At 32.8% G+C, this 14,652-nt stretch overlaps 1 protein-coding gene across 1 annotated transcript in view; it reads right to left on the bottom strand.

Annotated features, from left to right (window-relative positions):
• The window catches only part of LOC110027804 (syntaxin-71), a 46,187-nt gene that overhangs the window by 17,166 nt on the left and 14,369 nt on the right, over window positions 1–14,652 (bottom strand). Inside the window, exon 3 of the mRNA XM_020729383.1 lies at window positions 13,560–13,725. Within this exon, the coding sequence (XP_020585042.1) occupies window positions 13,560–13,725 (166 nt within the window). The remainder of the gene's footprint in view (window positions 1–13,559; window positions 13,726–14,652) is intronic.

The raw sequence follows: 14,652 nt of genomic DNA, 5'->3' as shown, positions 1-14,652 counted from the left end.
TATATATATATATATATATTAATTAAAACACAATTTACTCGCGCGCGACGACGCGACAAAATGGGTGTCCTCCCCGGGCAAAATCGACGTTCCGGACGCGTTGGCGAAGTCGGTTTCGTCATCCGGGGTCGCTCGAACGACGTCGTCGACAATCGGGTCAAAAAAATGCGTCGAAAATTCAAATTTTACAAAATTTCGACCCGCGATCGATCGTCCCAAAAGGTTTACTCGAGCATTCGACAAGTAACAATGCAGACAATGTGAATTGCGACGATCGGACGTATCGACCCTCCGAATTGCGAAGCTTGTGCGCGGGAGTGCGAATTATGCAAAAGGCCACCTTAAGGCTCAGGAAGGTCCTATAGAGAATCCCTTCTGGGTTTCCTCATGTTGGTTTCGTCCTTCTAAGTGTTAGAAGTTGATACCACACACGCGAAACTCCAGAAGGGGACGGAAGCGGGTCGAACTAGAACGAGACGGGTCCCACTTCTAAGGTTCTAAGATAGTCGAAGGGAGATTCCTAAGGCTAGATCCTAAACCCTAAACGGAAGACTAGACCTCACGAAAATTGAGGTCAACATGGTGGTATGTATGTAAATGTTGCATTTAATTAATCAAGGTACCAAATAAATAGTGTTGGCTATTCAAAAGTTAAAAGCTGATGCATACATTAATCAGTGAAGCAATATTTCGTAATTTCAACAATAAAACATAAACATAATTCCTTATCATATTTACAGCATACCACTCAATTCTTTCCTATCACATCAAATTTATAAAAACGACCACTAATTTACGCACAGAAAAGTGGTATGCATGTAAATTTCAAGGTTTTGGTGTGAGATAGGTATTGTGTTATCTATAAATTTCCCTTTTTGAAAAAAAAAAAGTCGGAAAAAATTAAAAAAATAAATAAGAGACGAAGGTATAACTGCTAAACCAGCACACGATGATCATCTCCTAGCTCGCGTCGAAGCTTGGATCGTGTCGAAGATCACGTGGAAGCTTTGTATCGTGTAATGAGGCGTGCTCTAGCTGGAGTCAAATCTCTAGATCGTCCGCTAGCTCATGTCGAAGCTCTTGATCGCGTCAAAGATCGCATGTAAGCTCTAGATCGTGACCTAGCTCAAGTTGAAGACTCCTTTGATCCAATCAGGGTTGCTCGGCAACTCCTTTGCGTCAATCAAGGCTGTTCGGCAACTCCTTTGCTTCAATCAGTGACGCTCAATGACAACTTGCTTGCTACTTGCTTCGATAGGGCTGCTGAGAAGGATTGCGAGGCGATGCTAAGATCTACTGAACATCGCAATTATGATTTTGTGTTGCCACTTTGAATTATGCTTCGATGTCGCTCAAATTTGAGTTCTCGTGCTGGTGTCGAGCCATGTCCAGCAGTGTCCAAGAAGTGTTGAATTAAACAGACGGTTATCATAAAATGTCGGACACATCAATCTGTGTCGAAGTCGTGTTTGTGTCTGACAATTGTCCGAAACGGGAATGATTTTTTTGGAGGTGTCGGTGCTTCACATTTAGTATTTCATTATTTGGCTGGCGTTGACTTTGAATATGCTTGAGATTTTCAATATCTTTCTGTGTTACACAAATTAGACTTAAGAAAACTATTTGGTTTTAAAGTTTAAATATGGAAGTTATGAACAATATCTAAATCCCGATTGAAATATATTTTTGGTTAATCATTCAATGATTGGAATTTTTAATTCATGAGATGCAACCTCTTCTCAATGGCGTTTTATGCACAAGTTAGTATGTTAATCTTAGTCATGTGAATTTGTACAATAAATAAAGAAGGATAAGGTATGAATAGAAGTATTGGTATTGGTCATCGTAATCAGCAAAGCTAAGTCATACCTTTATACATGAATGCATGTTATGCTTATCATTGGAGGTGGAATTTTTAGTTTATTATATGCACTAATTTAATATTTAGATTTTAGGCACAAAGGTTGAATGTTCATTTTGTTCGGGTTGTAGTCAAAAATCAACTTGGCTAAGGAGCACATAATTTGATTGAAATATATATTATGTTAATCTTCTAGTGAGGATTTTTTAAGCATCATACTCGTTTCTTAACATGGTTGTCTACACAGGGTTGTGTGCTCATCTTATACGTTTGAATAGCGTAGCTAAATCAACATAGATAAGCCATCCATAAAAGGATTGTTCTTCTCCCACTTACCTTTCATACCAAATTAAGTTGACCCTACTTACTTTCTATTGATCTTATCGTTTCTCCTATAAAATGGTCACCAATACCTGTCTTTTAACCATTTGTGCTATAAATGAGAACATCATATTGATAAAACTCTTCTAATAAAAGATCATTTTAAGTTGATCTAGTTTCATCATCATTAATCTTATCCAAATTATTTGGTTTTTTACTGTGAAGGGCTCATTAGTACACCTATATCCATACAACCAAAGGTTTCCCTGTTATCTATTCTAATCACTTAACATTAAAGTTATTTACCCTTCTAATTGATGCATTTTCTACCCTTTATTATACCTATCTAAACCATGCAAGTGTTTTTCCTATTATATTATCTTTACAGTTTCACTATAACCATACAGCTAATATAATCATTTTTTGATTCGTCCTTTCTAATTTTATAGCAGAACTTAACATTCTTATTGTCGTCTCTTTCAACTTAAATATCAATATTTTTCTTACTTTCAGATATTATGATCCATACAACATTGTTGATCGAATTTTTTATGTAATTAAATTTATCATTAAGTACGTTATATCTTTATTCTTCTATATAATTGATCCAAGGTGTTTAAAATTGTCACATTTAATTGCTCGCTTATCTCTAATAATATTTAATGATATCCAACCGACCAAAATTATAGATTATATACTAAGCTTTTGTTCTATTTATTCTAACTTTTTAACTGCTAAACATGTCTTTTATTGTTCTGAATTTTCACATCCTTTAAAAGATGTCTCATAAATTGTAATGACATTATTTGTAAATACTATTCATCAACGATCAACGAATATTATTTTAAATATCCTTTGTACGACTTTTCATAATGAATAGAAAATGATTGTACTTAAAGTTAATCCTTAATATAAAGCTTCTATAATTGGAAACCCTTAGCTCACTGTATGACTATTAATAATAATCAACGGTTTGTCATACATATCTTTAATAATATCAATATACATTTCGTATATACTTTTTTTGCCTTGAATGTGTGTCAAATCAATACTCATGATAATCAACCGTACGCTTCATAAAGATCAATAAAAGATAATAGAAGATTATTTCCTTGTTCTATATACTTTCGCACTATATGCCTAAATAAAAATATCATTCGTGACGGATCTTTTGAATATGATTAGTGTCTCTTTTGTCTATGCTAGAACATACGTGAAACTTAATGAATAGTGGGAATCAGAGGCTATGTTTCCTGATGGTGATTTTTGGTTGTCATATATAAAATTTTTAAAATTAAATCTAACATTAAACTGGAAAGAGGAAATATTCAAGATTTAACAGTACAATCGGATTTGAGCCCGATGACATAATAGATATTAAATTTATTTTAAAATTAATTAAATGATGTTATAATGTTGCAATCATGATATTTTCACCATTTAGTATATAATATTCTCATTTATAACACTTTATTCTTGAATATTCTAAATATAATTCTAAATTAAAATTTTGGAATATGATATTTTAATTTTTATTATGTTCAAATTTAAATATTTTATTTCTAACCATACATTCAAAATAAAAAAAAGACAAATTTTGATTAATATTAGAATTGAATGATTCTTTAAAAACCCGTTTGCTCAGCACTTCAACCATCGATTATGGTAGGTATTATGTGAGAACGATTTTAGACTTCAGTTGCACTAGTCGGAGGACCAATTCATGGTAGAACCGGCCGGATAGGCCTATTCGGTCCGGTCTTTATAACACCATGATTACAAATGTCACTATATCCATTTTTTTCTATTGTTCATAGTTTAGAAAACCTCTATGTTGTTTCTTCCTCCTAAATTATGACACAAGGGAGTTTTTGGTTTGCTTTTTTTTGTTCTTCAGCTCAATATTGATTACTTTGGATATGTTTCAAGCATTTAGTCTTTTCCTCTTTATTAAATTACTTGCACTTATGATTGCTATTTGATTCTTAAAATTTGAATATTGATAATTGCAACCAATTTCCACTTTATTGACATATAAATACATACATACAGAGACAAACATATACGTAGACACACACACAGACGATATATATATATATATATATATAGCTTTATGCCTTCATTCAACATGAAAAATTAAACCAATGAGATACAATCTTCTTTCATTGAGGATGCATTCACAAGGTTGCCTATTCATTTTATTGTTTTAAATTTGTGGTTGAAATCCAGAAGTCCAAGGCACCGATCTAAGTATTAGAATTATTTATAAAAATGCATGTTATGTTTAACATTTAACGTGGAATTTTTACTTTATTAGATACACTTTTTACTCGCTGATGTTATAGGCATCTCAAGCATTGAACTTGGTTGAAATCAACATTTCTAATACACCCATAAACTGATTAAATATTTATTATGTTACTTTATGGTGGAATTTTTAATTCATCACATGTAAGGCTCTATGATGCAAAATATTAGTCTTTAAAAGAGAAGCATAAAATAAAGAAGTGTTGTTAACATTAGAATGCTTAGGAGTGGCTTGACACTTAGAGACAAAATGTGAAATGAATATATTTGTGATAGGGTTGGTGTAACTCCAGTGGCGGAAAAGATTAGATAGAATTGCCTTAGATGGTTTGGTCACATTAAACGTTGACCATCTGATGATTCGATTGGGAAAGTTGATGTTTTCAATTCGACTTATGTTAAGAAGGCAGAGGTAGACCTAAGAAGACATTGGCATATTGAATAAAAAATGATCTTAATCTATTAGAATTAAGTGAAAATATGAGAATAGGATGCAATGGAGAAAATGGATTCATGTAGCCGACCCCACTTAGTGGGATAGAGGCTTCTTGTTGTTGTTGTACAATATTTTTATATTATGCATTATGGCCAAGAAAATGGACATCGACAACAAACATACAATGTGAAAAAATGGATAGACATTCTTTGCAGCTTGTCTATTGCCTTGATCATCTTGTTATGTACTATTTTCCCTCATTTTATTTTTTTGTTCTTATTGCTGACTTGAAAGGTTCTATAGATTCAGTACACTGTTACCAATTAATGAAAAAGTAGTGATGCTGCAAATCATGTAGTTACAATTCCGATAAGCACTACTTAGTGCATTGGTTAGAGCTAAAGATTTACAATAACATCATTAACAAATTATATTAATTAATTAATTAATTAATCAAGCAGCCAGTTATAGTGTTATGTTGCTAATTGATACTTATCACTAGCTCATTTGGATTATATAAAATTATTAAGCTTTTATATTATTAATTGGATTATTTATTATGATGCTAATTGATTAATCATTGGTTGTTTTCATAACTTTACGGATTTGTGATTGACAAGGCACTAGGTTCTTTTTAGTCTATTTTTGTCTTCCTGTAAATATGGGTATCTAATACACCTATGAAGCATTGACACCTCCAAACATAAGTCGTACCCGTGTCGGACATGGACATGGCTTTGACACAGGTCGATAGGTGTCCAACATTCAATTAATTGTGTCGGAATTGTTCGTTTAATTCCACATTTCTTAGACACTGTTGGACATGGCTCGATGCTAGAAACTGGAACTTAAATTGGAGAGGCATAGAAGCAGAATTTGAAGAGACGAAAAAAAATCAAACATGCGACGTTCTGTAGGTCTTATCATAGCCTGGCAATCGTTATCAGCAATCCTATCAAAGCAAGCAATAAGAAAGCCGTCGTCGAACGTCACTGATAGGAGTGTAAACGAACCGAACACGAACAAATAGAGCTTGTGTTCGTATTCGATTCATTTGAAATTACATGTGTTTGATATAGGCTCGTGTTTGAAATTGTTCGTGAAGTTATTATTCGTGTTCAGTTTGATTTGTTTGAAATGTTTGAAATATTTAGAATGTTTGAAATGTTTGAAATGTTTGAATTGTTTGAATTGTTCGAATTATTTGAATTGTTTGAATTATTCAAAATCTTACAAATTTGTTTGTATTATTCGAAATCTTTCGAAAACTTAAGCCTATATGAAATTAATGCTTAAATATGTATGAATCACAGCACAAATGCAAAATAGTCGAAGCACAGCTCACAATAAAACCATAATATCATATCTCATCCATAAAAAATTCAGATCCAAAGACAATATACGAGATTTCACTCCCAAAAGCTATGTTTAACTCAAAGAAACTAAATAAATCTAAAAGAAATATATGAAAATTTAGGGCCCATTTGGGGCAGCTTATTTGGTGCGGTGGCGTTTTGAAAACACACCTGATCTGTTTGGGTAAATCGCGTGTTGGCAGCTTATGCGTTTCCAAAACGCAAAAAACAGTATTTTCACACCGAACCTATCTTGGTGCGGAGGGAGCTTATTGGCAACGGTCTGACTTTTTCAAAAAAAATAAAAATTTGTAATAACAACCGCACCTAGCTTATTAACAGATTAATTTTAATCATCTTATCAGCAGATTATTCAATAAGCTACAGCTGCCCCAAACAGACCTTTAAGCTAAGAGACAAATCAGAAAATAAATATGAAATTATAAAATTTAATATAAGCTAAGAGGTGAACCTGAAAATCAGATTATAATTTATAGGATTTATATTTTTAAAATATGATAATTTTTTAGAGAACATAATTATTTTTAAGATATGATAAATTTTTTATAAATAATTATTTTATATTATTTTATATTTCGAACAACAAAAATTCAAACACGATCGAACAAATGACTGTTCGTGTTTAGTTCGTTTATAAACCGAACGAAAAAAAAAATTGTTTGTTTTCGTCTCATTTGCTTATCGAACGAATTAAACACGAACTCCCCAACGAGCCGAACACGAACTGTTCGCGAATAACAAGCTTTTTTGACAGCCCTAGTCACTGATCGAAACAAGGGAGTTGTCGAGCTGCCCTGATCAAAGTGAGGCAGTCTTCGACGCGAGCTAGGGCACGATCCAAGGCACAATATAGAGCTTCCACGCAATCTTTGGCATGATCTAGAGCTCAACGCGAGCTGGGGGATGATCCAGAGTTTCGACTTCAGTTAGGGCACGACCCAAAGAACAGAACAAAACTTCCATGCAATCTTCAGCATGACGCAAAGCTTCGGTGCAAGCTAGGGGATGATCCACACGTGTGGGTTTAGTGATTAGACCTTCATCTTTTATTTATTTTTTCAATTATTTTTTAGCGGTTTTTTTTCAAGAAGGAAACTATATAGTTAAAACAAAATTCTTGTGTATTTACCCATCTCACACCAAAAAGTTGAGATTTACCTGCATACCACTTTACCAATATATGAAATTAGTGGTCTTTTTGATAAATTTGATGTGACGAAAAAATTGAGTTGTATGCGGGTAAATATGACAAGGAATTATGTCTAGGTTCTAATGTTAAATTTTGCTTCAGTGGTTAATGTTGGCATCTACTCTAACCTTTGAATAGCCAGCATAAATCATTTGATATCTAGAATAATTAAATGGGGCATTTACATACATACCATCGAATTCTTATGCATTTAGTAAATTAGTGTGAGATACATATAAATACAGAAAATTGTGTGCTAAGTTTGGCTGGGCACAACTCATAATGGATATTTGCAATAAATCATCATGGAACACAAACCTCCTTATTGTACCCATTATAGCATGTTTGGGCATACCCTTGATAAATTCCACAAACTCCATCCTAATTTGAAACCTAAAGTTAAAGTGAATACTGAGGGGTCTAACCCACTGCTCTGGATCTATCTACTCCACCTGAGGAGGAAACTACCACATGACAGGATTTGGTGACTGATCTAATTGCTCCTGTGGATCCCCCCCTTGACAATATTGTTATTGTTTGCGCGATTGATGTGATGCTGGAGGACTCTGTTGGGCAACCTACACCTTCAAACCCTCTTGAAAACAATACTAAAGGATCCTTACCTACAAATGATAGTGTTCGGACTAATAATCAGGAGAACCTTGCAGCTCCCCATCTTCAGGAAGTATCCGGTGTAGAGGCGACAACTCATACTTCACATATACTAGAAACTATTATGAGTACAACGGATGGCAATCCTTCTGCTACAGCTTCACCATCTCATTTTAATGATCAATCTTGGAATGAGGAATGGCAGGTTTACACTTCCAAGAGGAAGAAAAAGAATGGAGATCTGTTTGTGCTAAGGAATCTAATAGATGATACTTTAGTTATTTCGAGTAATGGTACGCACCTCACCAATTTGATAGTTGACTCTCTTCCGAAAATCAGAGGCACAGGCAGGACTAAATTGTGTCGTCCCTAACTACTTCCGCGCCCTGGTGGTTTGGGTTTTTTTTTTTTCTTTTGATTTTGTAAATACTCCCTCATTTTTTTAGTTTTTTTTGTGTGTTTTGTACTGTGTGGGTTGGGTGTCTACTTTTGAGCTCACTCATACAATCTATCTGTATCATTTTCTCTTTAATATATTAGCCCTTGGGCTTTCTTATATATATATATATATGAATTTTAAATGTCTTTACTTTTTATAATTGAATTAATATAATAATGACTACTACAAGTGACTCGAACAATCCCATAGAAGACGAGACAAAGCACTAAATTAGAGAAAACGAGATTAATCGGAGAAGAAGACAATGTAGAATTCTAGTGTTCTTTTTGTCAAGGGAAGTTCAAATAAACATATTCTAAGGTTATAGCACAATTGTTTTGACAACCTAACATTGATATTCGAGCATGTCCTAAAGTAACTTTGATGCAAATTCATGAAATGTTGATGGTAAAGCTGGAAAAAAAAGGATGATACATTTAAGAAGGTTTCACTTCCTTCTTCTGAGCAAAGTGATTCTAATCAATTATATAACTCTCAATCAAGTGGACATTTATTTAGAGCAGAAGGTTATGATTATAATCATAAGAAAAAAAAAAATTCGGACAATAATGATATTGAAAAAACATTTAATATGCAAGCTAAATATCATGTACTTGAAGAAATTGCTCAAATATTTTATTCTGCGGCTCTTCGATTACATTTGGTAGGAAATCTATATTATTTTAGTGTGTTCTCATATACAACCAACAAAACAATCACCGAATAAATTCATTTTGGTTATAATTTATTAAGAACAACATTGTTTCAAAAAGAGATGACACATATTCAACAACAAAATACCGAATAAATTCCTTTGGGTTATAATTTATTAAGAACAACCTTGTTTCAAAAAGAGAGAACACATATTAAGAGAATGCTTAAGCCTATAAAGGAGACTTAAATGAGAAAGAAGTTTCTATTGTTTGTGATGGTCAGACAGAGGCCCAAGAAAACTTCTCACTAATTTCATAGGCGTCACTGAATCTGATCAAATGTTTATAAAAACTACTAATTGTGAAGGGGCATATAAAAATAAGTTTTACATTTCCAATGAAATTAAAGAAGTAATTGTGAGCCTATGTTCAGATAAAGTGGTTCAAGTAGTCAATGATAATGCACTTGTATGCAGACCTGCAGGTGCATTGATTAAGGCTCAATATCCTCATATTTTTTCAACTCATTATGTTATTCATACATTAAAATTAGCATTGAAGAATATATGTATTGCAAAGAATATAGAAAGAAATAAGACACTTTATGAGCAATGCAATCGGATAATTGATATTACAAAAGATGTCAATTTTATAAAAACTTTTGTTAAGAATCATTCAATGAGATTAATAATGTTTAATGAGTTTGTAAATCAGAAATCTTGTTCATTGCAGAGACGAGTTTTGAATCAAGTATAGTCATGCTTAGGAGATTCAAAGCAATCAAACAAAAGCTACAAATAATGGTGATCAGTGACAAGTAGAATATGTATCGTAAAGATAATATAAATAAGGCAAAATTTGTGAAGAAAAAAAATCTTCGATAATATGTGGTGGGATAAAATTAATTATTTTATTAATTTTATAGAACTTGTATATGACATGTTGAGATTGGCTGATACAGATAAACCTTATCTCCAGATTCTCTACGATATGTGAGATTCAATAATAGAAAAGGTGAAAAGTATTATATGTCAATACGGGAGTAAGAGAGAAAATGAAGACTCCAATTTTTATAAAGTTGTAATAGATGATGAAATAAAAGCAACACTCATCTTCTTCGTTTAGCTCACTCTCTCAATCCAAAGTATTATTTGATTTGATTTTCATTTTTTATTAATCCCAACTTGTATTTATTTTATCACTTATAAGTACATTTTTTATTAGATATTACATTCACGCTTGACTAAGTGAAGTTCCAAATCATGTTTCTCGATATTGTTTGGCTAAGTAAAGTTTTCTTAATGATTGCATTTATTGTTTTGTGATGTCTTTAATTTATTAAATTTAAAAATGAGTCCATGTCATATTGTCCTACTTTTTGCAATCGACGTGTCATATCGTGTCGAGTCCGTGTCCCCGTGTCTGTGTTTGTGTTCATGCTTCGTAGAATACTAATAATAAACCATAAAACATCCTAGTGTAATGACTTGACAAGAACGAGAGCTTTGTTAAGTAGGAAAATTGAATTACGTGCAGAGATGTCTAAATGAATTATGAACCTAAGGGATGTTTATGACAAAACATGGTAATATAAATCACCATAAACGGTGATCCGTCTAAAAACACAACCGCAATGAAAAATGAGAAAATCTGATGACTTAAAGAGTTCAAGATAAAAGACTAATATAGTATATATTTCCATCAAGACTAAAAGGGAGGCTAAGCGTATTTGATTTCAAATTTAAGTTAATATGAACAAGAGCATACAAACATTGTGCCCACAACCTCAATGAGAAAACACAACATCTAATAAATAAATAAATAATTCCAAATCCAATGGAAAGCAAACATAAATTTCTATAGATATGCGGTGCCTTGTCCTTGTTGATAAGTATGAAGATAAAAAAACTTAGGTAAATTGCATCTAGATCTAGTTTTATGGTGTGTTTCACTTCGGACTCCAATGTAGTCCACAATTCTAGAAACCATCCATTAGATGTCCTAAGCTGACTTTGTTCTTAAATAGGTTGGTCCATGACAATATCATTATAAATTACACCAATTCATACAAGTCCCTTCACATATAATAGCCACAAGTAGGTTGGCACCAACTCGGATTTAACTCAAACTCAAATAACCCATTTTGAACGTGAATCTAAAGCAAAATAGTATTTGAGTCAAGATGGCTCAACTCAAAATGATATTATTCTGAGCCAACTAGACATCAATTCTTGTTAACTCCAAATTTCAATCCAGTCAGTCATATGCATTTGATTTAACTCATTTCGCAATAACTTAAATGACCTGGAATGTTAAATACTAATATGCATATCCAACATAATTGATAAATTCATAAATGAAAAATAATTATTGAAAATCTTAAGTTAGATCATTAATAAATAAATTTCAAAAATTCATTTCAAAGTTCAAAATTAAATCACAAAATGAAAAATAGCATAAATTTTAATATCCTGATTAAACATTTAAAATTAAAAAATCCAAACACTAAAAAAATACAATTTTAATTTTTCATTATGACAAAATACATCACATTAGTTCTTCACACTGCAATTTTACAACATATTAAAATCCTGAAGTCCGCATTTTAACCAATCGTAGAAAATAATAAATGAAAAATAGAAGCAAAACATTAAAAAATCTTTATTCAACTTGCTCTTCACAAGCATCGTGTTTGCCGAGCACAAGGAAGTTCTATTCACCTCAAATATTTATTCTTCTCATGTCTTCACAGAAGCTTTTAGATGTGTTTATTTAGGGAATTTGTACAGCACATTGTTTTTCCTAACAAGTTCTTTTAGGATCAACACGGTCTCTCATAAGATTTTGCACAATGTCTATGTTCTAATCTACTATATTGTTTGAAGCTTTCTACTTGAATATTAGATAAAGTTTTCTACTTGAATATTAGATAAAGTTTTCTGCCTCAAATGTATTTTCTTTTGCAAGGTTTTCAAGGATAAAACCAATGGTTTTGACGTGTCAAGGTATCACAATCCAATTCTTTGATGGATATCTATGGTTTAGATTTTTTTTTTTTCATGCTTATTGGGGAAATACTGAAAACCAAATAGCTATGATGTGAATATGGAGGTGAACTGCTTAACCAATTGGTCATTTTTAGAAGTAGAGGCTAATTTTAATGGACTATAGGTTGTTGGTATGATGGTCAAGAACTAAGCTGGAAGCCAAAGTGACGTAACAAAAAGATTTAGAAGCTCAAATATATAGTTTTTAAGAATATGGACCAAATTGAAGCAAGCCCTACACCTCAAGAATTCAAACGTAATTCACCAAAATTAATTTGATGGATGCCTTAGCCTTCTTGATTTCACCACAATCTTGCACATAAAATTTTTCTATAAGAAAAGTTTGCATCAAAGAAATTAAAATTTCTGCATTGAATGATCAACTAAAAATATATGTCAATCAATGATATAAAAATAATTTGCAATGATCAACATTCAAATTTAATAAGTAGATAGTTACCTTATATTAAATTTATGAAATAAGGATAAAAAACAGAAAAAAACTCTCAAGAATATCCATACTCAATATCAACCAGCTAAAGGACTAAAATAAGCCATAAAACTTCCATGTCCCATGATTTTAAATAAGAACTTGAGCATTGTTTGGGAGGAAAAATGAAAAATGAACATGGATTACTTGTTAGAAATTTAAACAACCTAAAGATATTTCTAATGAAAGCAAGGTAGCACATACAACCACCACATGATCACCATTAGGGAACACAACCTCTGATTCAGCCAACCGTTTAAGTCGCACATAAGTCCTAACGAGCAAAATAAATAATCAGGAGTCGAATAACATGTCAAGAAACTTCATGGAAGTCCAAACAAACATATGTATTAAAACATGGATGATCATGTTAGTTAATGAGTTTGCTCTACTTTTTAGAATGGTTGTAAGAGTTTCTTCGTATAAGATTAATTCAAATGTAACTATTCCAAATCTAAATCACCAAATGTAAGTTTTATGAACACATTCATTGATAGATGGATCATGGATGGATGGTACACAAATTAATTAGTTCAATCTGCTAGCTATGACATTTACGATGACCAAATTAATATTCAATTGTTTATATGCCACTGAATATAATGTGAAATTTATAGGCTTCAGATATTAAACTACTAAACATTAAAAGAAAAAGCTGAACTCAAACTGAAATAAAGACTAAAAAAATAATTGAACTAAAATCCGCTTGAAAAAGCAATAATGGAAGAAATTTACCAATAAGAAGTTCTAATTTCCATAGCAAAAGGTCAAAAGACTAGAATTAGTGATTATTTCATAGAGAATAAAATAAGTTCAATAGAAAGTTGCCTGAGGTAGAGTCAAATTTAATTTCAGGGCGAGAAGCAGAAGTTGTCCAGCCTCCAGTTTGTTTGGTTACATTCGAAGTTCCATCAGGAATTGATTGAATTCTATCAGGTAGCGCAATAACCATATCATTCCGTGCAGCAAGTTCTTCTTTTGTAAGCCCTTTTACCTGTAAATAAGGCACGAAACGCATCTAGCACTACTAGCAGGAAAACTCAAAATTAGATATAAAGACAAAAAATATATATATGAACCTATAAAGAATGTGTAATATATAAAAGATGGTTATAATTAAAAGATCTACTGATAAAGTATTGAACTCAGAAAACACAGATATTGTTTGATCAATGTGAGAAGTTTAAACTCTAGAACACCATGGCAACATTATGGCAGTCGAAGTCATGGATGATTATAATTAGCAAAGCTACCGAGTATAGTATTGGACTTTACAATCATTCCGTCATATTTCTTGATTCACTGAGAAGAAAAGAATGTGATGCTGAGGAAAAACATGGAGATAACTAAAAACTGTTGAAAACAATGAAGAATAAGTGCCTCAGAGAGAGATGCAAGAACATGGCTGTTGACCTCATTTTTAGTGAGGTCTAGTCTTCCGCTTAGGGTTTAGGATCTAGCCTTAGGTATCTCCCTTCGACTATCTTAGAACCTTAGAAATGTGACCCGCCTCGTTTTAGGAATTCAACCCGCTTCTGTACTCTTTTGTGGTTTCGCGTGTGTGGTATCGACTTCTAACACTTAGAAGGATGAAACCAACATGAGGAACCCAAAAGGGATTCCTATAGAATCTTTTGAGCCTTAGGGTGACCTTCTGCACAATTCACACTCTCGCACGCATAAACTTCGCAATTCGGAGAGTCGACGCGTCCGATCGCCACGATTCGCATCGCTTGCACTGTTATTCGTCGAGGGCTCGAGTAAACCTTTTGAGACGATCGATCGCGAGTCCAAATTATGTGAAATTTGAATTTCGACGTGTTTTTGACCCGATTGTCGACGACGCCGTCCGAGCGACCCCGGATGACAAAGCGGACTGCACCGGCGCGTCCAGAACGTCAATTTTGCCTAGGGAGGACAC

The sequence above is a fragment of the Phalaenopsis equestris genome, unplaced genomic scaffold (genome assembly GCF_001263595.1).
Source record: "Phalaenopsis equestris unplaced genomic scaffold, ASM126359v1 Scaffold000450, whole genome shotgun sequence".
Lineage (NCBI taxonomy): Eukaryota > Viridiplantae > Streptophyta > Magnoliopsida > Asparagales > Orchidaceae > Phalaenopsis > Phalaenopsis equestris.
Note: the sequence above shows the minus strand (reverse complement) of the source record. Positions and strands in the feature narration are given on the sequence as shown.